Source organism: Notolepis coatsorum (genome assembly GCF_963971535.1).
Source record: "Notolepis coatsorum genome assembly, chromosome: 14".
Classification (NCBI taxonomy): domain Eukaryota; kingdom Metazoa; phylum Chordata; class Actinopteri; order Aulopiformes; family Paralepididae; genus Notolepis; species Notolepis coatsorum.
This window is the reverse complement of record NC_140178.1, coordinates 22,465,879-22,490,252: the sequence shown is the minus strand read 5'-3', so window position 1 is coordinate 22,490,252 and position 24,374 is coordinate 22,465,879. Positions and strand designations below refer to the sequence as shown.

Sequence of the window (24,374 nt, the reverse complement as noted above, 5' to 3'; positions counted from 1 at the left end):
ATGATTTCAGGTTTGATGCTGCATGCTGGGAACTCTAACGGCTACAAGGTAGGTTTGTATACGTCATCACAGTAGCCTACTCCATTGGCACACTGAAGATGGTCGCTATACATGGTTCCATTAACTTGCCATGAAAAACAATCCAACCTGAGATTAAAGCTAGAGGAGTGTTAAATTCGGCAACAAGGAGCACTTCTTATCTACATAGTACAGCCAATGAGATTAAAGCTAGGGGAACACTTCCTATCTACATAGTACAGCCAATGAGATTGAAGCTAGGGGAGCACTTCCTATCTACTGTACATAGTACAGCCAATGAGATTGAAGCTAGGGGAGCATTTCCTACACAGTACAGCCAATTTTACCGTACTCCGTGTGTGTGCGCGCGTGTGTGTGTCCAGGTATCTCTCCGTGTGTCCAGTGGTGTGCTTGGTGTGGACAGTCCAGATAAAGGAGTAGGGTTCACAGGTGAGGTCTTCCTCATTCTGACACAGCAGCTGTTATCTCCTCCCCCTCCTCTTCCTCATTCTGACACAGCAGATGTTATCTCCTCCTCCTCCTCTTCCTCGTTCTGACACAGCAGATGTTATCTCCTCCTCCTCTTCCTCATTCGGACACAGCAGCTCTTCTCTCCTCCTTCCTCATTCTGACACAGCAGATGTTCTCTCCTCCTCCTCCTCCTCATTCTGACACAGTAGCTGCTGGATGTTTAATGACTGAAACAGGTTAAACCGGGGATGTTTAATGACTGAAAGGGGTTAAACCGGGTATGTTTAATAACTGAAACAGGTTAAACCGGGGTTGTTGTGATGTGTGAAGATAGTGATTGCTTATTTCTCCTTCTAACAAAAGGTAATGGTGAGAAGGAGCTGATCCTGAATCACAGCAGCCTTGCGGAACTCAACGCCCTGCTGGCTACAGTCACCTACACCAGCACCATCTACAGAGTACATACTGGAGACCTGGGTACGACTTAGTAGTTTAAATCTGTACGATCTACTGAGTACATACTGGAGACTGCTTTATACCAAAGACTCTGATAAAAGTTATTATACCTAAACACCAGACTACAGGTTACTATACCTAAACACCAGACTACAGGTTACTATACCTAAACACCAGACTACAGGTTACTATACCTAAACACCAGACTCTGATACAAGTTATTATACGTAAACACCAGACTCTGATACAAGTTATTATACCTAAACACCAGACTACAGGTTACTATACCTAAACACCAGACTACAGGTTATTATACCTAAACACCAGACTACAGGTTATTAGACTGTGACGAGCCTGGTGGTGTTCAGGCTCGACAAGGTGCAAAACAAACAAATCCAAGTTCCACACAAGCACAATTTCAATAAATAAAATATATTTATTGATTAACACATTGACCGCCACAGCAGGGGGCGCTGATACCCCATTCATTGCCAGGTCTTTATTCAATGGATATAGTTTTAGACTGTGACATTTGCGAGTGCTTAAAATATCTTATATTATATCTATGGGTCTAATAACGGCGTCGGGTCTCGGTGAGCTGCTTCTAGTCAACATTGCTGAGACAGATTGTTTTTTCATTCGTACATTTCCGTTTTATACCGTTGGTTTGGGTGTTTTTCAGTAATTCCAGGAAAAGGCGAGAAAAATGCATTTACTGTAATCCAGTCATCACGTTGTAATTTTTCGGCTGATTATCTAATCATCCTGAAATCAATGCTAGATTATCACTATGTATCCTCGTCCATACATGAAATGACCGTCGTAGCGGGGTGCTCCCCCCCCCACCGCAGCCAACGGTAAACAGTCATACACGGTCCACACAGATTGCTATGATCGGAGTAGAAATAAATGTCAGATCAACGATCAAATTCATATATGATGTTCTTACCTTATATCTGATGTAATGCAAAAGAGATAATCCAAATATCTTATCGCAATTCCAAATAATGCTCATGGAGGTCCGCACCACACTACCGACAGTATCACAATGACGGGCGGGTGGGCGGAGTTACTGATGCCATCGTTGTATAGAAGTGGCTCGCCTGAATATTTAAACCCTGCCCGCCTGGCTCAGATCGCCTCCTAAAAGACACAAGCCCATTTTCAATGAGATGCAATAGCTCCGCCTGGCAGTAGAGGGCGGTGTTGACCGTCTGCCAGCTCAGACAGGGTCTAAAGACTATACCAGAGGCTGCAGCTATAATTATGAATATATATAGCGAATAAACTATATAACGATCCCAAAAACAAGTAAACTCGTTATTGGCGTTATTCGATTGGCGGCCAATAACGGGTAAACTCGTTTTTGGCAGGGAATGTATTAACCTCTTAAGTCGGAGCCTATTTTCAGAAAATCCGCCTAAAATACCTAAGTAAATGGAATATTAAATAACTGGAAAATCTATATAATAACACTTTAACCTATTCCTAAACTAACGTATTGATGATAATATACATTATAAATGCTGTTGTGACATGGTTATGATGTTTATACTTGAATACGTTTGACAAAAAAAACTATTTTGGGACCGGTACCGGTCCCGTCGGGTGGAAGAGTTTAACTGCACAAAGTCCGATGGGCAATAGAGTAGTCGAATAACAGTCCAGGGTCAAAACACGTATCAGGCTCTCGTACAAAAAGGGAATGTTCAATACTCAGTCTTCCGGTCCAGGGTCGTTTCACAAGGGGGTATCTCAGCCAGTCCAGTACCAGGAACACCTTCTCGCTTTCACCTCTCCTCTTAACTACCTCTCACCTCACAAACTCCGTATCACAATCTCTCTCCCTGCTCTCTGCTCCTTCCTCACCTCCACTCAGCCTTTCTCTGTCTCTCCTCGGGCTTTAAGCTATGGGTGTCTCTGTGTGTGTGTGGGATGTGAGTGATCACGTGGTGCACATGTGTGTTCCATCAGTCCTAATCAACTCCTAGTATCTCCCTTCCTCCATGTAGCCATGGGACGAGGAATGATATCTGCCACAATACCTAAACACCAGACTCTGATACAGGGTTCCCATATCTGAAATAAACAAAACAGTCCTCTTGTGGTAAGTGCGGTGACACTCCCAGGGTGATGGGCAGCCCTCCCCCTTCTCACTTTGAGCGCAGTGGACCCTGGGCTGATCTGCTGGCTGTTGGGATGTGAACTGTAGCTAGGCATGGGCTGCTGCTTGGAGTGGCCAGACTTGTGGGCTGCTGAAAACACCCTTCTCCATCCTCCCTGTCGGAGCAAGTAGGCCTTGGGCTGCTACACTATAGCTGGCGAAGGTATAGCTGGGCCTCAGGCTCTTACAGGCTACTTGGTGGGGCAGCTAGGCAGTTGTGGTAACTGCTCGGCTGCTTCTTTGGAGGGAGAGCTGGGGACCAGGATTAACGAAGGGTTATGTATATAACCCAGTTCTGTGAGTTATGGTGCGCTCAACACCTGTCTGCATATATCTCGCTTCAGCGTATATACACTGAATAAAAAAATTCCACCATGTACCTTTACATGCCAGCATTCATCTGACCACACCCCCATCCGCTTACCTACAAAAGCAGGGGTGGGGCCACACACTCATCTCCTTCCCAACAAATTTCACCACAATGACAAATCAAGGGCCGCAGCGGCATCCAGGTGCTGAGCGCACCATAACTCACAGAACTGGGTTATATACATAACCCTTCATTCTGTTTCGTTATGGCTTGCTCAGCACCTGTCTGCATAACAGGGGCTGAGCGGAGCCATAGCCCGACAAATGTACCCCGCTGAGGCCCCCCACAACCATCAGACCGGGTAGGACCGAGCCCCCCCGACCCTCCCTAATGGAGGATACCCCCCCTATTGGAGGTTCACGGGAGGGTGACGGATCCGACCGTGCGAAGAGGCACTCAAGCAACTCAACGCACAGGGTGAGCAGACCGTGGCTTGACCCCACGACTACACACACGCACAACCCGCATGCCACCCGCGAACGAACGGAAGGAACAACCTCGTTACTGCCCCCAAAATCACGGGGTCAAGAGCAAACCCAACCCTGTGGCAAGGCCGTAGCAGCGGAGCGCGAAGGAAGACCCAGACCCACTGAAGGGACTGGATCCCCTGGAAAACGGGGGCCCGGAGAGGTCAATGACGCCAGGCATCAAGACCCCACCAGGTGGTCACTTAGTGACACCGCCCCCCACATCGCCAGCGTATTCGGATAAGGCCCCTCCAAGAGCGGGCCCTTTCCCCCCAATAGCACACCGCCTGGCACACTGACCCTGCAGAACAGGCAGTCAGCATGGCCGTAAGCACTCAAGGTTAACCAACGGAAGCAGGCAGCGCACCGGGGAAACCAGGCAACAGGCTGTAACCTGAGCCTGGAGCACTGCGGACGAGACAGGCGCCAAAGGAGTCAGCTGAAAACAGCCCCCCCGGCGGAAGGGGCATATGCTGGCGTTGTTGATCACCATGACGAAGCCTCCATTAAAAAAACCCACCCAGAGGGGTCGAGGCAGAGAAGGCTGACATGATTGGCAGACGTCATGAACGTGCAGGGGCACACTCAACCGGGTAACCCGAGAGTTGACTCTGCTCCAACACACCAGGGAATCAACCACCCTCGTGGTACAGACTGGTTGTTCCTATAACCCCTCAAGAAAAAACTCAAACTCACCTGCGGGTATACACTGGCTATACCGCAGTACAAGTGTTTCAGTTTTCAAAAAAGGGTTATCCCAGGCCTACGGTATCAACGAAACTTTACTTCGGACCGGGCCCGGCGGCACGGGAAGCACAGGGTTACCAGAGGAGGTCCAAGACCACCCCAACAGCCCCCTCTTCGCCACGCGTGAGAGAGGAGCGAAAAGAATGGAGAACCAGCCCTAAGCACACCGCACTTGGTATTCCCAGGCGGTCTCCCAACCAAGTACTAACCAGGACCAAACCTGCTTAGCTTCCGAGATCGGGCGTGTACAGGTTGGTATGGCCGTAAGCCATTACGATAGTGCAGAGTATAACATGTACCCAACAAAGGGTCTCCATAACGCCTAACCCTGTGACACCCGGACCGACCCGGCATTTTTCCCCCCGAAAAAAGCACAAGTCCCTCAGGGTACCAGAACAGCAGCTCTGCATCCCCGGCGGACAACGGGTTAACTGACCTGGACCAGCGTGACCAGACCAGTCCCGTGTCCTAACCACGCCGGCATGCCCACTCCAGGAGAGGGGGTAGGTATGCGTGTCGATCTAAAACATGAAAAGAGGGCGCCACCCAGACGGTCCCATTTGGACCATGCTCAGTGGCCCACCCCAAGGGCGTGAGACCCCTCTACCTATGTTCAGATCTATTCCGTTAACATCCCCCAGATATGAACGAGAATTCATCGAGACAACCTAGTAAACTGACACTCGGAAGAGACAACTCCATCCCAGTTGCCCTATAAAAAAGCTGTTTTAACAAGCAACCAAGGCGCACTTAGCCCCTGCGTGATTCTTTAACAGAAGCACACCAAGCCAGCACTATGTATGCGTTGAGACCCAAACACATCAATGGATAGTCTAGCAAGACACCAAACATTGTTCCTCCAAGTCGCCTGGGAGAACGACACGGAGCCGTCGTGCTTCATGTACCTTCCTCTTTTTATTCAAAAAAGAAAGAAACACAGACTGACATGAATCCCACGTGACGCAGCTGAGGGTAAAAATTATTTACATTTTTACATCCCACCACCCTCGCCATAGGGAGGAGACGGAAATCCCCAGAGAGACTTCCCACGCGAGCTGTATAGATTGAAAAGAATTAGGGATGCTCGATATTGGCTTTTTTACCGATACCGATATTCCGATATTGTCCAACTCTTAATTTCCGATACCGATATCAACCGATACCGATATATGCAGGGTTTCCCCGTCCAAAAAACTGAATAATTTCAGGTAACTAATAATTTCACTGGATATATATATAACAAATATTGTTATTGTTTTTTTTTAGTTTTTAAACCGATACCGATATTTTCCGATATCACATTTTACTGCCGATATCGGCCGATAATATCGGTCGGCCGATAATATCGGACATCCCTAAAAAGAATATATTGCAACATTGAGCTATGTAATATTTGGGTTAGGGCTCTCCGAGGAGGAGGCACTGAACCAATACACACTCAATAATCGAATTGAATCGAATACACACACAATAGAGCAGAACTCCGAGGAGGCTCCCTCACAGGGAAGGAGAGTCCGAACTCACAGAAGGCCCGAGGAGGAGCTTCGTGAGGAGGAGCCCTGACAACTCCCTGAAACGGATCCATAACATTGACCTGAACAACTCACGGAAGTCTTACCAACAGAGACGCGCACAGTGACGTACTCTATGGCGGGGGAATTTCTGCGGTGCACACGCCCAATCATCCAGGGCGTGGGACCAGGAAACCCCCCCCCCCCCCCTCTTACCCTGTCACGTGCCGAACAGCAACGTGACAGGAACCTTGAAGGACAGAAGATTTTAACCCCTGACCAATCAGAAAGGGGAAGGAAAGGATTACCAGTTCACCCCTTTACGACCCCACACCCATGATACGATGTAATGACAAAAAAGAGCATGACATTGACTCAGTCATAGTCAGCTACATGAAGTGTCTAACAGCTTCACATAGCTCATGTGCTAACCTGCTATCTGATTTTTACTAAGGAAAAAACACAGAATAGAGAGGGCCCTCCAAGAGCCCCGGTACCAGACTTACACATGTGCTTCTGTGGCCAACCTAACCCAGTTGTAGATCACAAGACACACACAACCCTTTATCACAACAAAAAATGGCAAAGTACACTCTTGCTACAGAGGAACGCCATTTTTCATAACGAGAGAATACAGAATCCTCGATTATGTATCGGCCACAGGCCTTGCTAAGCACACACGATAAACGACAAAAATATAGTTTCTCAAGCGGTTAGCACAACCCCAGCAATTAAGCTAAGGGTCACATCGTATCCCCACAAACACAGTGACACAATATATTGTAAACAACATGTCTGAGAGGAGGGTGGGGAAGCCCCAGGGAAACCGGGGGGGATCACCCCTCCTACCTTACCCTTGATACGGCCAAGTTGAACAGGTAACCCTGTTAATATGTGAACACACTGTTCATTGTCATTACAGGCTGAGAAAATAATTCATTCTTCACTCATATGTCACTAAGCATAGCTTTATAGGTTAATTAACCCCCTTAGTTGTGAGTTCACGGAACATGAACATATGTGTTCTCAACACAACTAACCAGATCATTTTTACACATGTAAAACAACAACCCGATTTCTATGGAGAAGAAGCTATACCAGTGACAAGACAATTCACACACAACACTCATCGTATCCTCAATGTATTGCAGCAACACCCGTTTTGGAAAACATCGTTATTACAAAACATTTAGAAGGGAAGGAAAGAAGAAGTGTTTAAGGTCCAGTCGGGACCTTCCTACCCTGAACGCAGGCCAAGCGAACTGCAATCCGGCTAACGGGGCACCGCAGTTGAACACAGCATCCCTGTGTTGACGACGAGAGTAACGTTGTTGCGCCACCCAGCCGCTACGTTTCCATGTTCGCTGGCAGGGCTCCGGTGTAGGTTCGACTAACATCCTCTGTCAAAGATGACGTCGTAGTCAGAGTGTTTAAGGCATGTTATAGTCATAGAAAACGTTCAACAGTGTAGCATTAAGCTAACAGCCGATCGGCTGAAAGCAACGAGCTAACGTTACTAGCCTGGTACACAGCGGGCTAGCGCCGCAGCTAACAGCTGACTGGCTAACACAGTAGTCCACAACTAGCATGCAAGCTAAGCAGCTATCTGACTGATAGCAATGAGCCAACGTTACTAGCCTGGTAACACAGCGGGCTAGCGCCGCAGCTAACAGCTGACTGGCTAACACAGTAGTCCATAACTAGCACGCCAGCTAAGCAGCTATCACCTGAACTGTATACAATGACATAACAAGCCACACTTCAGACAGGCCGCTTGTCCAAGTCCCTCCCCTAAGAGGAAAAAGAAAAAGAACGTCAGAACACAGTTTTGAACGGGGCCAGCACAGTTCCCATTCGGGCTGCAGCCGGCTTTGAGCATGGAACTCCCGATAAAGAAGATCCTATGCCCACATTTCCTTGTTAGGGTATACATTCATTTGTATATGAAAGATGGGGCCTGCACGGGACAGGGAAGCATCCGCTCGAGAATCCTGGGATCACCAAGACCTAGTCGCGGCCCACTAGATTAACCATCATGGGCGTCAGACCAAGATCCTCCGACCGCCGTTTTAAGCCGAGCAGAGGACCCTAGCCTGGAGTCGGCGTTTCGTAAATTGTTAGCTAACCCCCACAGCATCAACAACAACCAGAGCTCGCAAGCAAAACAGTACGTACCCAACCTGGAAACCACCGCTTCTCACAACAGTCGGTGCTTCCTCCAGTCCAGCTGTGTTGCGTCCTGTTATTCCATCTGGGCCAGCAGCCTTCCTGGTGTTCACCTGCATAAATGCTCTTCTCACACTGTTCCGTCAATGAGAGAGCGTCCCCGCCCCCCCCCCCCCCCCCCTCCACAACAGCCGGCACACCAGTGACACTAGCCGGTGAGCTAGCGTCGCCACTGTTTACACCAAACCGAGCGTAGGAGTTGAGTTTGTCCGCGAGATAGGCGTCGTCGCTCCCCATTGAGGGGGCGCTGACTTTGTAGTCAGTTATCGTCCTCAGTCCCTGCCATAAGCCTCTTGTGTCATTCTGTGCCATTTGTGCCTCCATCTTGTCAGCATACGACCTCTTAGCAAGTTTAACAGCCTTGCGCAGAGTGTAGACTGTTGTTTTATACTCGTCCATATTTCCTGTCTCTCTGCCCAGGTTGTAAGCAGTGGTGCGAGTTTTCAGAGTTGCTCTGATAGTACTGTCCACCCACGGTTTCTGGTTTGGGAAGACCCTTGCCTTTTTTGTGGGGACGATACTATCAGCTAAGGTTGCTATGAAGCTAACAACAGTGTCTGCCAACTCGCTGACGTCACTGGCGCTTCCTTGGAATATATCCCAGTCGACGTCTTCGAGGGCGTCCTAAAGCGTGGCCTCTGATTGGTCGGACCATCTCTTTACCTCATGTGACATGACGGCCGCCAGGCTGATCAATGCCTCAGGTCCCTCTGCCCCCAAGTGACACTGGCACAATGACACTGACTGCACTGCACTAGTCCTTACTGGAACTCTGCACTCTTCACTTTATATATGTATTTTATTTTATTGATTAATCCTCCACTGCACTGTTTCTTGTCCTGTGTCTGTGTTGGTGTTTGTCGTTTACTGTGAAAAAAGAAAGGAAAAAATACATACACTGTATTGCTGCAACAATTACCAATGTGTTTTTACACAAATGGCTTAATAAAGGAATCTGAATCTGATCTCTGCCTGTAAGCAGGAATGAGCAAGATGGAGTCATGATCTGATGTGCTAGTAGCCGCCGCTAATGGCGGAGCCGGTACAGCCTTGTAGCCGGCTCTGAACGGGGTGTAACAATGATCCAGCGTGTTTCCTCCCCTGGTGGAGCAGGCAATGTGCTGAAAAAAGGATGGCATCACTTTCTTCAGATTCGCCTGGTTGAAATCGCCGGCTACGATCATTGCTGCGTCTGGATGTTTGATCTGGTGGATATTGAGATGTCCCTGTAGCTCCGCCAGGGCCCTGGCGGTGTTCGCTTGGGGAGGGATGTACACCGCAGTCATGATGATCGCGGTGAACTCTCGGGGAAGATGAAACGGTCGACATTGAATGGCCAGATGTTCCAGGTCCGGGGAGCATGAACTGGAGAGTATCTTTATCTCCTTTGGGCTTACCCAGCCGTTGTTGGTAAGGAGACAGACACCCCCGCCGATGCTCTTACCGGAGGCATCACATGTGGTGCCGCTAGACCCGGATGCCCTGGGTGGAGTGAGTTTAGGGGGGTGAGTGTAACGGAGGTACCGCAGTATATCCACAGTCACGATGGTACAAGTAGTTCAGTGGCTGTGGATGGTAAGCGGTACTGCAAGTAAACTCACTCCCCAGAGGCATCCAGACCCGGAAGCAATAAGTGAATTCACTTCTTGGTATAGTGGTCTGTGATGCCGCCCGCGACGCGGGAGATCGGGGTTCAACTCCCACTCAGGGCGATCCCTTAACAGGGGTCGAATCGACTAAACACAACGCAACAAGATCACACCGGTCACATTTGGCTGTTTTCCGTTGGGTTGCAGGAGGGGGGGGGGGGGGGGGGGCGCCGGTCTAAATCACATTGCATGCGTGCACGACAAAGGATACTAGTGATGATCTAGCGTTGATTTCAGGAAGATCCGATAATCAGGCGAAAAATGACCATGTTTATTGAATTACACAAAAACGCTGTTTTCGTGTCTTTTCCCTGGAATTGCTCAGAAGCGGCCGGACTATGTTCATATTAAAAATGGTATAAAACGGAAATGTACGGATGAAAAAATTATCTGTTTTTTGCACGTTGACCAGAAGCAGTTCAATGAGACTCGACGGCATTATTAGACCCATAGCTATACTATAAAATATAGGTTTAGGTCTACAAAGTACAACTACGTTTACATGTGGTTAATGGACGGCACGGAAGTGGTCACTTCCCGGAAGGGGCGTGGCACTCAATGTGTTAACAGTTTATCTATAAAGCTCTTAAAAATTTTTAAAGTTACCATCCTGTATTGCATCTACAGTATGTTAGTTTAGATTTATGGACCATACCAAACTCACTCTGATGATTGTATAAACTCAAGGGGCATGATCCAGAGATTGAAAAGCTTTTATACTCTGGCCTCCATGGAACTTACTATAAAGCACCCTAAAATGCATCCGTCAGCTCACTTCCTGTTTACTCTCTCCTCAGCTCACTTCCTGTTTACTCCTTCCTCAGCTCACTTCTTGTTTACTCCCTCCTAAACTCACTTCCTGTTTACTCTCTCCTCAGCTCACTTCCTGTTTACTCCCTCCTCAGCTCACTTCCTGTTTACTCTCTCCTCACTTCCTGTTTACTCCCTCCTAAGCAGTGATGCCGGTAACGCGTTACTAAGTAACGCGTTATTGTAATCTGATTACTTTCCCCCGAAAATAGTAATCTAACGCGTTAATCTTTAAAAGCCAGTAATCTGATTGCAGTTACTTGTCCAAGTGGCTGTGCATTACTATTTCGTTACTATCTCATCATAAATTCATAATGCAGGCGGAATGCAGTATTTTATTTCGTTTTCGACAGTCAGTCAGAGGCACGATCGCTGTGGATAACTGGAATGGCGATGAGATTATTGGATTCTTTTTTTTTCATTACTTCAGAGACCAGGTAATGACACCATATGAAAGCTTGCGTTGATCTGATATTTATTTCTACTGTGATTGAAGCTATCTGTGTTATAGCTGTTTGTGTAACGGAGGTACCGCAGTATATCCACAGTCACGATGGTACAAGTAGTTCAGTGGCTGTGGATGGTAAGCGGTACTGCAAGTAAACTCACTCCCCAGAGGCATCCAGACCCGGAAGCAAGAAGTGAATTCACTTCTTGGTATAGTGGTCTGTGATGCCGCCCGCGACGCGGGAGATCGGGGTTCAACTCCCACTCGGGGGGCGATCCCTTAACAGGGGTCGAATCGACTAAACACAACGCAACAAGATCACACGGTCACATGTGGTGCCGCTAGACCCGGATGCCCTGGGTGGAGTGAGTTTAGGGGGGTGAGTGTAACGGAGGTACCGCAGTATATCCACAGTCACGATGGTACAAGTAGTTCAGTGGCTGTGGATGGTAAGCGGTACTGCAAGTAAACTCACTCCCCAGAGGCATCCAGACCCGGAAGCAATAAGTGAATTCACTTCTTGGTATAGTGGTCTGTGATGCCGCCCGCGACGCGGGAGATCGGGGTTCAACTCCCACTCAGGGCGATCCCTTAACAGGGGTCGAATCGACTAAACACAACGCAACAAGATCACACCGGTCACATTTGGCTGTTTTCCGTTGGGTTGCAGGAGGGGGGGGAGGGGGGGGGGGGCGCCGGTCTAAATCACATTGCATGCGTGCACGACAAAGGATACTAGTGATGATCTAGCGTTGATTTCAGGAAGATCCGATAATCAGGCGAAAAATGACCATGTTTATTGAATTACACAAAAACGCTGTTTTCGTGTCTTTTCTCTGGAATTGCTCAGAAGCGGCCGGACTATGTTCATATTAAAAATGGTATAAAACGGAAATGTACGGATGAAAAAATTATCTGTTTTTTGCACGTTGACCAGAAGCAGTTCAATGAGACTCGACGGCATTATTAGACCCATAGCTATACTATAAAATATAGGTTTAGGTCTACAAAGTACAACTACGTTTACATGTGGTTAATGGACGGCACGGAAGTGGTCACTTCCCGGAAGGGGCGTGGCACTCAATGTGTTAACAGTTTATCTATAAAGCTCTTAAAAATTTTTAAAGTTACCATCCTGTATTGCATCTACAGTATGTTAGTTTAGATTTATGGACCATACCAAACTCACTCTGATGATTGTATAAACTCAAGGGGCATGATCCAGAGATTGAAAAGCTTTTATACTCTGGCCTCCATGGAACTTACTATAAAGCACCCTAAAATGCATCCGTCAGCTCACTTCCTGTTTACTCTCTCCTCAGCTCACTTCCTGTTTACTCCTTCCTCAGCTCACTTCTTGTTTACTCCCTCCTAAACTCACTTCCTGTTTACTCTCTCCTCAGCTCACTTCCTGTTTACTCCCTCCTCAGCTCACTTCCTGTTTACTCTCTCCTCACTTCCTGTTTACTCCCTCCTAAGCAGTGATGCCGGTAACGCGTTACTAAGTAACGCGTTATTGTAATCTGATTACTTTCCCCCGAAAATAGTAATCTAACGCGTTAATCTTTAAAAGCCAGTAATCTGATTGCAGTTACTTGTCCAAGTGGCTGTGCATTACTATTTCGTTACTATCTCATCATAAATTCATAATGCAGGCGGAATGCAGTATTTTATTTCGTTTTCGACAGTCAGTCAGAGGCACGATCGCTGTGGATAACTGGAATGGCGATGAGATTATTGGATTCTTTTTTTTTCATTACTTCAGAGACCAGGTAATGACACCATATGAAAGCTTGCGTTGATCTGATATTTATTTCTACTGTGATTGAAGCTATCTGTGTTATAGCTGTTTGTGTAACGGAGGTACCGCAGTATATCCACAGTCACGATGGTACAAGTAGTTCAGTGGCTGTGGATGGTAAGCGGTACTGCAAGTAAACTCACTCCCCAGAGGCATCCAGACCCGGAAGCAAGAAGTGAATTCACTTCTTGGTATAGTGGTCTGTGATGCCGCCCGCGACGCGGGAGATCGGGGTTCAACTCCCACTCGGGGGGCGATCCCTTAACAGGGGTCGAATCGACTAAACACAACGCAACAAGATCACACGGTCACATGTGGTGCCGCTAGACCCGGATGCCCTGGGTGGAGTGAGTTTAGGGGGGTGAGTGTAACGGAGGTACCGCAGTATATCCACAGTCACGATGGTACAAGTAGTTCAGTGGCTGTGGATGGTAAGCGGTACTGCAAGTAAACTCACTCCCCAGAGGCATCCAGACCCGGAAGCAATAAGTGAATTCACTTCTTGGTATAGTGGTCTGTGATGCCGCCCGCGACGCGGGAGATCGGGGTTCAACTCCCACTCAGGGCGATCCCTTAACAGGGGTCGAATCGACTAAACACAACGCAACAAGATCACACCGGTCACATTTGGCTGTTTTCCGTTGGGTTGCAGGAGGGGGGGGGGGGGGGGGGGGCGCCGGTCTAAATCACATTGCATGCGTGCACGACAAAGGATACTAGTGATGATCTAGCGTTGATTTCAGGAAGATCCGATAATCAGGCGAAAAATGACCATGTTTATTGAATTACACAAAAACGCTGTTTTCGTGTCTTTTCTCTGGAATTGCTCAGAAGCGGCCGGACTATGTTCATATTAAAAATGGTATAAAACGGAAATGTACGGATGAAAAAATTATCTGTTTTTTGCACGTTGACCAGAAGCAGTTCAATGAGACTCGACGGCATTATTAGACCCATAGCTATACTATAAAATATAGGTTTAGGTCTACAAAGTACAACTACGTTTACATGTGGTTAATGGACGGCACGGAAGTGGTCACTTCCCGGAAGGGGCGTGGCACTCAATGTGTTAACAGTTTATCTATAAAGCTCTTAAAAAAATTTAAAGTTACCATCCTGTATTGCATCTACAGTATGTTAGTTTAGATTTATGGACCATACCAAACTCACTCTGATGATTGTATAAACTCAAGGGGCATGATCCAGAGATTGAAAAGCTTTTATACTCTGGCCTCCATGGAACTTACTATAAAGCACCCTAAAATGCATCCGTCAGCTCACTTCCTGTTTACTCTCTCCTCAGCTCACTTCCTGTTTACTCCTTCCTCAGCTCACTTCTTGTTTACTCCCTCCTAAACTCACTTCCTGTTTACTCTCTCCTCAGCTCACTTCCTGTTTACTCCCTCCTCAGCTCACTTCCTGTTTACTCTCTCCTCACTTCCTGTTTACTCCCTCCTAAGCAGTGATGCCGGTAACGCGTTACTAAGTAACGCGTTATTGTAATCTGATTACTTTCCCCCGAAAATAGTAATCTAACGCGTTAATCTTTAAAAGCCAGTAATCTGATTGCAGTTACTTGTCCAAGTGGCTGTGCATTACTATTTCGTTACTATCTCATCATAAATTCATAATGCAGGCGGAATGCAGTATTTTATTTCGTTTTCGACAGTCAAAAATACATTTTGAGCTGTTTTTCTTTTGGGAGTGACGTAGTGTGGCAGTGAAAGGGTTACACAAGAATGTGTCCCCGCGGCGTGACTGGACACTCTGTCTGTGAGTGACATCTGCTTTGGTACAATCACATTCCCCATCCACAGTCTGCGAATCAGAGGCAGAGTAGGGCGGGTCTTCACAGCACGTCATGTGACATATGCGCCAATCGTGTGACAGCAGGGCTCCGTCGTCGGAGAATTCCACCCCAAAACGCTTGGCAAAATTAAAAGTGAGTTTCTGTTCAGACTTCCATCCCAAAACGCTCGTATAGCCTCAGTCACTACTTCACGTTCATATGCGGAGGAAACAAAATACTGTCTACCGCTAAAAACAGCACATCCAATTGCATTGAAAGCATCTGGAATCACAACACTGGGGGACCCTGATGTAAACAAGACAAAAGTCTTTCTCTGGTCTGCATCCCCTTAACAATTGTATGTATTGAGCTGTACTGTACTGTACCCATTCTGCAATCTGTTAATAAAGTTTTCATTCATTCATTCATTCATTCATTCATTCACTAGCCGACGCTTCGACTAGGTACAGGAGGACTCGGAGGCCAGCCAAACAGCAAAAGAGAGAGATTGTTTCTTTCCCTTTTGATTAATGTATATTTGATGGTGGCAGAGCAAAAGCTCTTATTTGCCAGATTTACAGTTAATTTACATGTTAAAGAGAGACTGATTGTATGTTTATAGAGAGACATTTATAAAAACAATTTAATAGTTACAGTTGATATAATTGAATAGTTCAGCCTGCATTTGTTAGATGTGAATGGATATACACTGGTTTTGTAAAACCACTGGCTGGCTGCTCTAATGCTGTGAGCATCATAGACTGTTGCTTTACCATACTTGATGGTACAGAAGCTGAAGCACTAGTTTAACAATTTACGTTATGTGCAGAGAAACAAGTTAAAAACAATTTATGCACTTTCAATAAAGCGTTTTAAAAAAAACGGTTGGGGGAACGACGACGACTTCGTAACCTAGTTACTTTCAAAGTAACTAAGTTACTCTGATAATCAAGTAATCAGTAAAGTAACTTGGATTACTTTTTAAAGGAGTAATCAATAATCAGTAATCGGATTACTTTTACAAGTAATCTGTGGCATCACTGCTCCTAAGCTCACTTCCTGTTTACTGCCTCCTAAGATCACTTCCTGTTTACTCCCTCCTCAGCTCACTTCCTGTTTACTCTCTCCTCACTTCCTGTTTACTCCCTCCTCAGCTCACTTCCTGTTTACTCTGTCCTCAGCTCACTTCCCGTTTACTCTCTCCTCGGCTCACTTCCTTTTTACTCTGTCCTCAGCTCACTTCCTGTATACTCCCTCCTCAGCTCACTTCCTCTTTACTCTATCCTCAGCTCACTTCCTGTTTACTCCCTCCTCAGCTCACTTCCTCTTTACTCCCTCCTCAGCTCACTTCCTCTTTACTCTATCCTCAGCTCACTTCCTCTTTACTCTATCCTCAGCTCACTTCCTCTTTACTCTATCCTCAGCTCACTTCCTGTTTACTCCCTCCTCAGCTCACTTCCTGTTTACTCCCTCCTCAGCTCACTTCCTCTTTACTCTCTCCTCAGCTCACTTCCTCTTTACTCTATCCTCAGCTCACTTCCTCTTTACTCCCTCCTCAGCTCACTTCTTGTTTACTCCATCCTCAGCTCACTTCCTGTTTACTCTATCCTCAGCTCACTTCCTGTTTACTCTGTCCTCAGCTCACTTCCTGTTTGAGAACTACAAGGCTGTCTTCCCCATTGTCATCCAGCAGCCGTCCCTACCTGTCCTCTACGATATAGGAAAAGGTCTGTCTATCTGTCCTCTATGATAAAGGAAAATACATGTCTGTCTGTTCTCTACGATATAGGAAAAAAGTCTCTCTGTCCTCTACAAGGGCCATTGTTGGCCTAAATATGCCAATAGTATGCAGCTGCAGAACGTCAGACCGCAGCGCTTACAAGCCCCGCGCTTACAAGCCCCGCACATAGCAACCCCTCGCTTCCATTGGCTGATTTTGGTCACGTGATTTGGGTCCCACCCAATGGCTGAGGTCCCCCGCGCTTAGATACCCCTCGCTTCCATTGGCTGATTTGGGTCACGTTGCACTGCGGGATTGATTGATTGATTGATTGAAAACTTTATTAACAGATTGCCGTATGATTTGGGTCACGTTGCACTGCGGGATTGATTGATTGATTGATTCATTGATTGATTGATTGAAAACTTTATTAACAGATTGCCGAATGGGTACACGTGACCACCACAGGCCCTGATTGATTGATTGAAAACTTTATTAACAGATTGTAGAATGGGTACACGTGACCTGACCGATTGATTGATTGATTGATTGATTGATTGATTGAAAACTTTATTAACAGATTGCAGAATGGGTACAGTGACCGATTGATTGATTGATTGATTGATTGAAAACTTTATTAACAGATTGTATAATGGTACAGTGACTGATTGATTGATTGATTGAAAACTTTATTAACAGATTGCAGAATGCAGTACAGCTCAATACACACAATTGTTAAAGGGGATGCAGACCATGCAGTACTGTTACATTTGTGACATACAGTAAATATATACAAGGGGGAGGGAACTGTACATTTATGATGAATTGAAAATGGGGGGACCCTGATGTAAACAAGACGGAAGTCTTTCTCTGGTCTGCATCCCCTTAACAATTGTGTGTATTGAGCTGTACTGCAGATATATTTCAATTGCCTTACTTATTTACATAAGTATTATAGGCTCTTTCAGCTCCTTCCCCCAGGGAGGAGATACCGGTCCATACATGCCAAGAGTTCAAGATTTAAGAACAGCTTTTTTCCCCCAAGCAGTCAGACTGTTAAACGCTCATTGACTGTCCCCTCACGTGCACCATGCACTTACCTGAACTTGATAATCACTGTTACCACTCATCATGCACTTTATTTAAAATATTCTGTTATGTACAGTGTTATGTGTTTCATGTATGTATATATTGTACTACGGTCTGTGGGAGCTCCCCTGAAATTTCACTCACGGTCATATAAGAGTTTTAATGTAGAAGGTTTTATTAATGAAATGTTGGGTATAAACTGGGAGGAGGTATGTTGTGAGGATGACCCAGAGGTTGCACTGGACTTATTTATGTCAGAAACAAATCAGCCCCATGGATAGATAGTAGCTTTTAATGAATTTTAATGAATGAGAGAGACATACTGTAGCCAAAAAAGCATCAGTGTGTTCCAGTTCTGCAGATGACAGACAAAAGTACCGTTCCTTACGTAATCAAGTCACAAAGTTAAATAAGGTGAGAAAAAGGGAATATTTTAAACCATGGTTATATGATGTGAGAAATGATGGTAAAAATCTATGGAATGTTTTAAATCAAATTATGGGTAGAAAATCCAATGTCTGTACACCTTTTGTTGAGTCATATGGAATTGTCCTAACCAAACCATGTGATATTGCCAACCATTTTAATGATTTTTATGCAAGTAAGATATCTCAGCTCAGGCAGGGAATGCACATCTCAAACAATACAAAATCAAATGACATAATTAAGAATATCATAATGAAAGATAAAGGGTGTACATTTGATTTTCAACAGGTTGAGGTTAGTGATATTGAAAGGTTACTCCAGGCTCTACCTGACAGCAAGTTAGCTGGCACAGACAACTTGGATAGTAAATTATTGAGAATTACTGCTACGATCATAGCAAGTCCAGTGTCATATTATTAATAGATGTATACAAGTGGGACTATGTCCAAAGAGATGGAAGGAGGCTAAGGTTACTCCTTTACCCAAAGACTGTGTTGAAAGATGCGCCCATTTTGTTTATAAACTTTATATCTGTTAGTGTTCTTCTTCACTTAGTTTCACGTAATGTTTTGGTTGCACAAATCACGTGACCCAAATCAGCCAATGGAAGTGAGCGGCCGGAGGACCTCAGCCATTGGGTCCCCAAATCACGTGACCCAAATCAGCCAATGGAAGCGAGGGGTATCTAAGCGCGGGGGACCTCAGCCATTGGGTGGGACCCAAATCACGTGACCAAAATCAGCCAATGGAAGCGAGGGGTCGCTATGTGCGGGGCTTGTAAGCGCGGGGCTTGTAAGCGCTGCGGTCTGACGTGCTGCAGCTGGAAGCATCTCAAATATGCGGCCTCTCCCTCTTTATCTCTATCTCTCTTTATCTCTATCTCTATCTCTCTGTCTCTATCTCTGTATCTCTCTCTTTCTCTCAGACATCAACTCCCAGGTGACCATCACCACCAAGACGTTTGTTCGTTACAACAAGCTGAATGTGCTGATTCAAAGCATACGACGTTTCTATAAAGACATTAAGATCATCATAGCAGATGACAGCATGAAGCCAGAAAGCGTATCCGGCAAGAATATAGAGCGGTACATCATGCCACCATTAAAGGTAAAGATGAGTTCCTCTATTCTATTCTGTTGCACTCTATACGACTGAGACACAGTCGTTCAGTATTCTATTGTATTCTACTCTATAAGAGCGAGGCAGAGTAGTTAAGTATTCTATTCTACAAGAGTGAGGCAGAGTAGTTAATTATTCTATTGTATTCGACTCTACTTCATGCAAGTGAGATAGAGTAGTTAAGTATTGTATTCCACTCTACTCTATAAGAGTGAGACAGAGTAGTTACGTATTCTACTCTTTTTTTTGGAGCAAAACGTTCTTCTTGTGGAAACAGATATCAGACTGTGGACACCACAACATTTGATTTTTCATTGTGGATTGGTGGACCGATTTGGACTTTTTATATTTTTTACCAAGAGCCCTGCAGCAGCTAGCTACCAGCAGCTACCTACCAGCCCTGCAGCAGCTATAGCTACCAGCAGCTACCCACCAGCCCTGAAGCAGCTAGCAACCAGCAGCTACCCACCAGCCCTGCAGCAGCTAGCTACCAACAGCTACCCTGCAGCAGCTAGCAACCAGCAGCTACCGAGGGAACCTGTGTCTGGCCTGTTGGTCTCCTGCCTGCCTGCCTCCTTACTACCGGTCTGGGTCAGGTACATCTGCTCTGCTCCACTTGTGGCCTGTTTGAACGCTTGGCGCGAGCTGCTCCATGCAGAGCTTCCCTGCTGAGATTTTTTGGAAATACATGATTTTATTGGAATATACACATTTTTAACTGGATTACTCACGATAAAGGTTGATCAACTGATTGGATTACGTGCACCTTTTGTACATCATCCTGCCAAACCACAAGCCTTCCTGGGACTGCTTCACTGCCTCGGTCCTGTGGACCGCAAGGTAGGGCACTATGCCTATACCTCACCTCCCAGATGCGATGGATGCCTCCCCCTGACCCAGAAAGTGTCCGTGCTGGAAGGGAGAATATCCATGCTCTACACAGTATCAAGGAAGATGAGCACCTCTTGGACTCTTTGTTTGAGGCATCAAAAATCCTTCGACATGACCTGAGTGACTCAATGATCCCTGAGAAACCAGCCCCTGAGGAACCAGTCCCAGGAGACGCAGATCAGACCCCCTCAGCCCCAGCCCCTGCATGTGCAGATTAATCTGACCCAGATGTTTTTCTGGGTCATGTAGCTGGTACCTCAGTTATGGAGGAGTTGGATAAGACAGTACTGTGCACACAGCTTGAAGAGCGCTGGACCCGAGAGGGGGCCAAGTCCAAGCGGCCCCCCACAAGCTCCACCCCGGACCTGCGGTCTTTGGCTGGTCAGGGCCATCCCTGGTGAAAACGTATCCCCCATGTTCACCAGTCTGCCCCTCCGGTATTCACTCTTCAGCAACGGCATTCGTTTTGAATACTACATACGTTGATCGGCTGGATTGATATGAAATCATTGTAGGTCAGCGTGGAATATGTGTTTCGAGGTTGGATCGTTGGATCAATAAACGCAATCGATATTTGGAATGGCGATCAGGAATTGGAATAATCTTTTTGCAGAACATCTGATGTGAGGTAAGGAATCTATTTTACCAGTCTTGGGGTAATCGGATGTTTTTTTCACATTTTTCACAACGTGTCCCCTATGTGTGTATGTGTGTATATGACGTTAGCGCTGACCAGGTCATAGATAATCGATTTTTCAGCCCGCTTCTCTAGCGTGCATAAGTACACATATACTATCGATAATCTAGCGTTTATTTGAAAATTATTCATAGGTACATGAAATGCTTGGTTCTGCATGAGCCCCCTAAGATTGTGCTTCATACAGAAAAAAGTAGAAGAATAGACCAAACACTATACAAAACATACAATATACAAAACTAAAGTACAAAATGCTAAAATGAGGTAGAGAGGTAGTGCAAATCTTTTAGTAATAAATAGATAAAATACGGTGTAGTGTTAAAGTGTTTAAGTGTCTAAAGTGAATGTTAGAGGTGAATGTTTAAAGTGAGTGTGTGCATGTGGATGTGTGTACAATGAATGTAGATGGATGGGTTAGTGTTGTATAGAGTCATTGAGCATCCTGATGGCCTGGGGATAGAAGCTCCTTTTGAGTCTCTCTGTACAGACTCCGGTAGCACTTGCCTGACTAACATGTTAAAAACCAAGACACCCTTTTAACCTGGAAACGTCATTCCTCCCTCAGGGCTGGTTCGCTGGCAGGAACCTGGCCATATCCCAGGTTACCACCAAGTACTTCCTGTGGGTGGATGATGACTTCCTGTTTACTGCAGACACCAAGATAGAGAAGATGGTGGAGGTTATGGAAGCCACACCAGAACTAGATGTGGTGAGAGAGACACCCATAGACCCTAGTCTACTGTATATAGACCCTAGTCTACTGTATATAGACCCTAGTCTACTGTATACACCCTAGTCTACTGTATATAGACCCTAGTCTACTGTATACACCCTAGTCTACTGTATATAGACCCTAGTCTACTGTATATAGACCCTAGTCTACTTTATATATACCCTAGTCTACTGTATATACCCTACTGTAGTCTATGTTATATAGTCCCTAGTCTACTTTATATACAAGTCTACTGTATATACTAGACCCTAGTCTACTTTATATAGACCCTAGTCTACTGTATATAGACCCTAGTCTACTTTATATAGATCCAAGTCTACTGTATATAGACCCAAGTCTCTGTCTCTCCGTCCCCCTCTCTCTTTCTCTCTTCCTCAGGTAGGGGGTACTGTAGGTGGAAACGGGTTCTACTTTTCAATGGAATATGAGGAAGGAGATCCAGAGGTGGGAGGCTGTTTGAAGAGGAAGTCAGGCGGAAGGTTCCACGCGCTGCCTGGTTTCTCCAAATGCTTTTTGACTGGTGGAGTAGTCAACTTCTTCCTGGGTCGTACCGACACTGTGCGCAGGGTGGGGTTTGACCCCCAGCTACAGAGAGTTGCTCATTCAGGTGGGTGGAGCCAACTAGTAAATGGTACCAAAGTATCTTTCATGTGGGTGGAACCAACTAGTAAATGGTATTAATTAACCCGTGGGAGTCTGGGCGATTTTCACCCCTCCCTTTCTGTGGATTTTCACATTTCTCTTTTTTTACATAATATGAAACTACAGGTTCATACCTTCAAAATAAGCCACCAATTGTAAAATTCGAGCCGGTAGTTTTCAATCAATGTCCTATGAAACATTCTGGTAACATTCTAACCAAATCTCAGTTCAGGGCTTTGAAAGAATGCAAGTTCTTTTCCATCCAGGTCTGACTGGCCATTGCAGGTGAGGGAGTTATAGTGCTGCAAAAAAATATTTCATCAATGACAAAACCGAGGAAAACAAAAACAAACCACGTGAACTTTGGAAATTACTCAATAACCAACTAGGCTGCAGTAAAAAACTTAAAACCAGATTCTCAAACATAAACATAAAGACGGACAACACGCTCATCACAGACAAGCTGGATGTAGCCAATTACTTAAACAGTTTCTTCACAAACATAGCCACAACACTGGTAAACAAACTACCCTCCCACTCAGGGCAGTATGGGGTAGAACACATAGTAGCATACTACAAGAACCTAGGGGTCCACAAAGACGACTTCAAACTGGAAATGGTAACAACAGATGAGGTACTCAAAAAACTGAGTGCCCTCCAACCTAACAAGGCCACTGGCCATGACAATATCCCCTCCAAATTCCTCAGAGACTCAGCAGCCGCCATCACCCCAGTCATCACACACATAATAAACCTCTGCATAAAACAGGGACACGTCCCCAAAGACTTCAAAATTGCAAGAGTGACCCCCCTGCACATAAAAGGAAGCAAATTAGACCCAGGCAACTACCGCCCTGTTTCCATTCTTACCTCCATCTCGAAAGTCATGGAAACATTTTTCTACGAACAGGTAGAAAAGTACCTTGCGGAAGAAAATCGAATCGACAAATTTCAATCTGGCTTCAGAACATCCCACTCCACTGACATATGCCTTCTCTATTTGAACGACCACATTAAACAAGAGGTGGACGTGGGCAAGTACTGCGGCATGGTCATGCTGGACCTCCAAAAGGCTTTTGACATGCGTCAATCACTCCATTCTGATTGACAAGTTAAAAGCAATTGGGCAGTGAGCTGGATGCAATCCTACCTGGAGGGGAGAGAACAGATGGTGGAGGTAAACGGTTCAGTGAGCTGTGGACCGTTACTGTTCCTAATTTATGCAAATTACATGTCATCAGCTTGTGACTGCAACTTGTTCCTTATCTCTGCTAATAGTACTGTATATTTGCATATCTTGTATGTCACAAATGTAACTACTGTATATCTGTATGTCATAAATGTCATGATATATATCTATGTTGTGTATGTCATAAATGTCATTATGAATTGAAAATGGGGGACCCTGATGTAAACGAGACGAAAGTCTTTCTCTGGTCTGCATCCCCTTAACAATTGTATGTATTGAACCGTACTGTATTGTACCCATTCTTCAATCAATCAATCAATGATCCGTCCAGCCAACACCAGATTATAGCTCATATCCAGAAGTCATAGTTTTCCAGAAACCATTAAAACAAGTCCCAGAGCCATACCTTTTGTTTTGGTCGGTATAATTCACTGCAATGAACACAAGCAACATCACTCCACACCATAGCAGTTACTTTATAAAGTAATTCCGGTAAAAGCTGTGCATGAATTATACAAAATGATTTTTCTTTTTTTTTTTAAACAAGGGAGTTCTATTACTTCTGAATATGAGCTATAATCTGCTGTTGACTGGATGGGCCATATTTGTAAGTAGAAGAAATGCATTGTTGGTTTGTCTTTTTGTAGGCCATGTTGACAATAAGAAGAAATGTGTGGCCTTAATTCTGCCTTATACTTTATTTATGTTCGAATGAGTTCCTAAATCTATCTATCTGTGTGTTGACAGAGTTATTCATGGATGGTCTAGGAACCTTCCTCGTTGCCAGTTGTGATGGCATCTCCATTGGCCATCAAAAAAAATCTAATGGGAGGAAAAATGTCTATGACGCCTTCAGACATCCACCAGGAGCAGCCGATCAAGAGAATAAACTGCGGCTGCATTTCTATAAGAACCATCTCAAATGTGTCCACTACGCCTAG

General features: G+C 45.5%; 1 protein-coding gene across 1 annotated transcript; it reads left to right on the top strand.

Annotated features, from left to right (window-relative positions):
* Nucleotides 1–24,374, top strand: LOC311240464 (beta-1,4 N-acetylgalactosaminyltransferase 2-like; the record flags this gene model as incomplete). Its single annotated transcript, XM_084329045.1, has 8 exons — nt 1–48; nt 402–468; nt 853–966; nt 16,568–16,654; nt 19,088–19,269; nt 21,435–21,578; nt 21,981–22,209; nt 24,181–24,374. The coding sequence occupies 8 exons, from the start codon at nt 1–3 to the stop codon at nt 24,372–24,374; spliced, it is 1,065 nt and encodes a 354-aa protein (XP_084185171.1).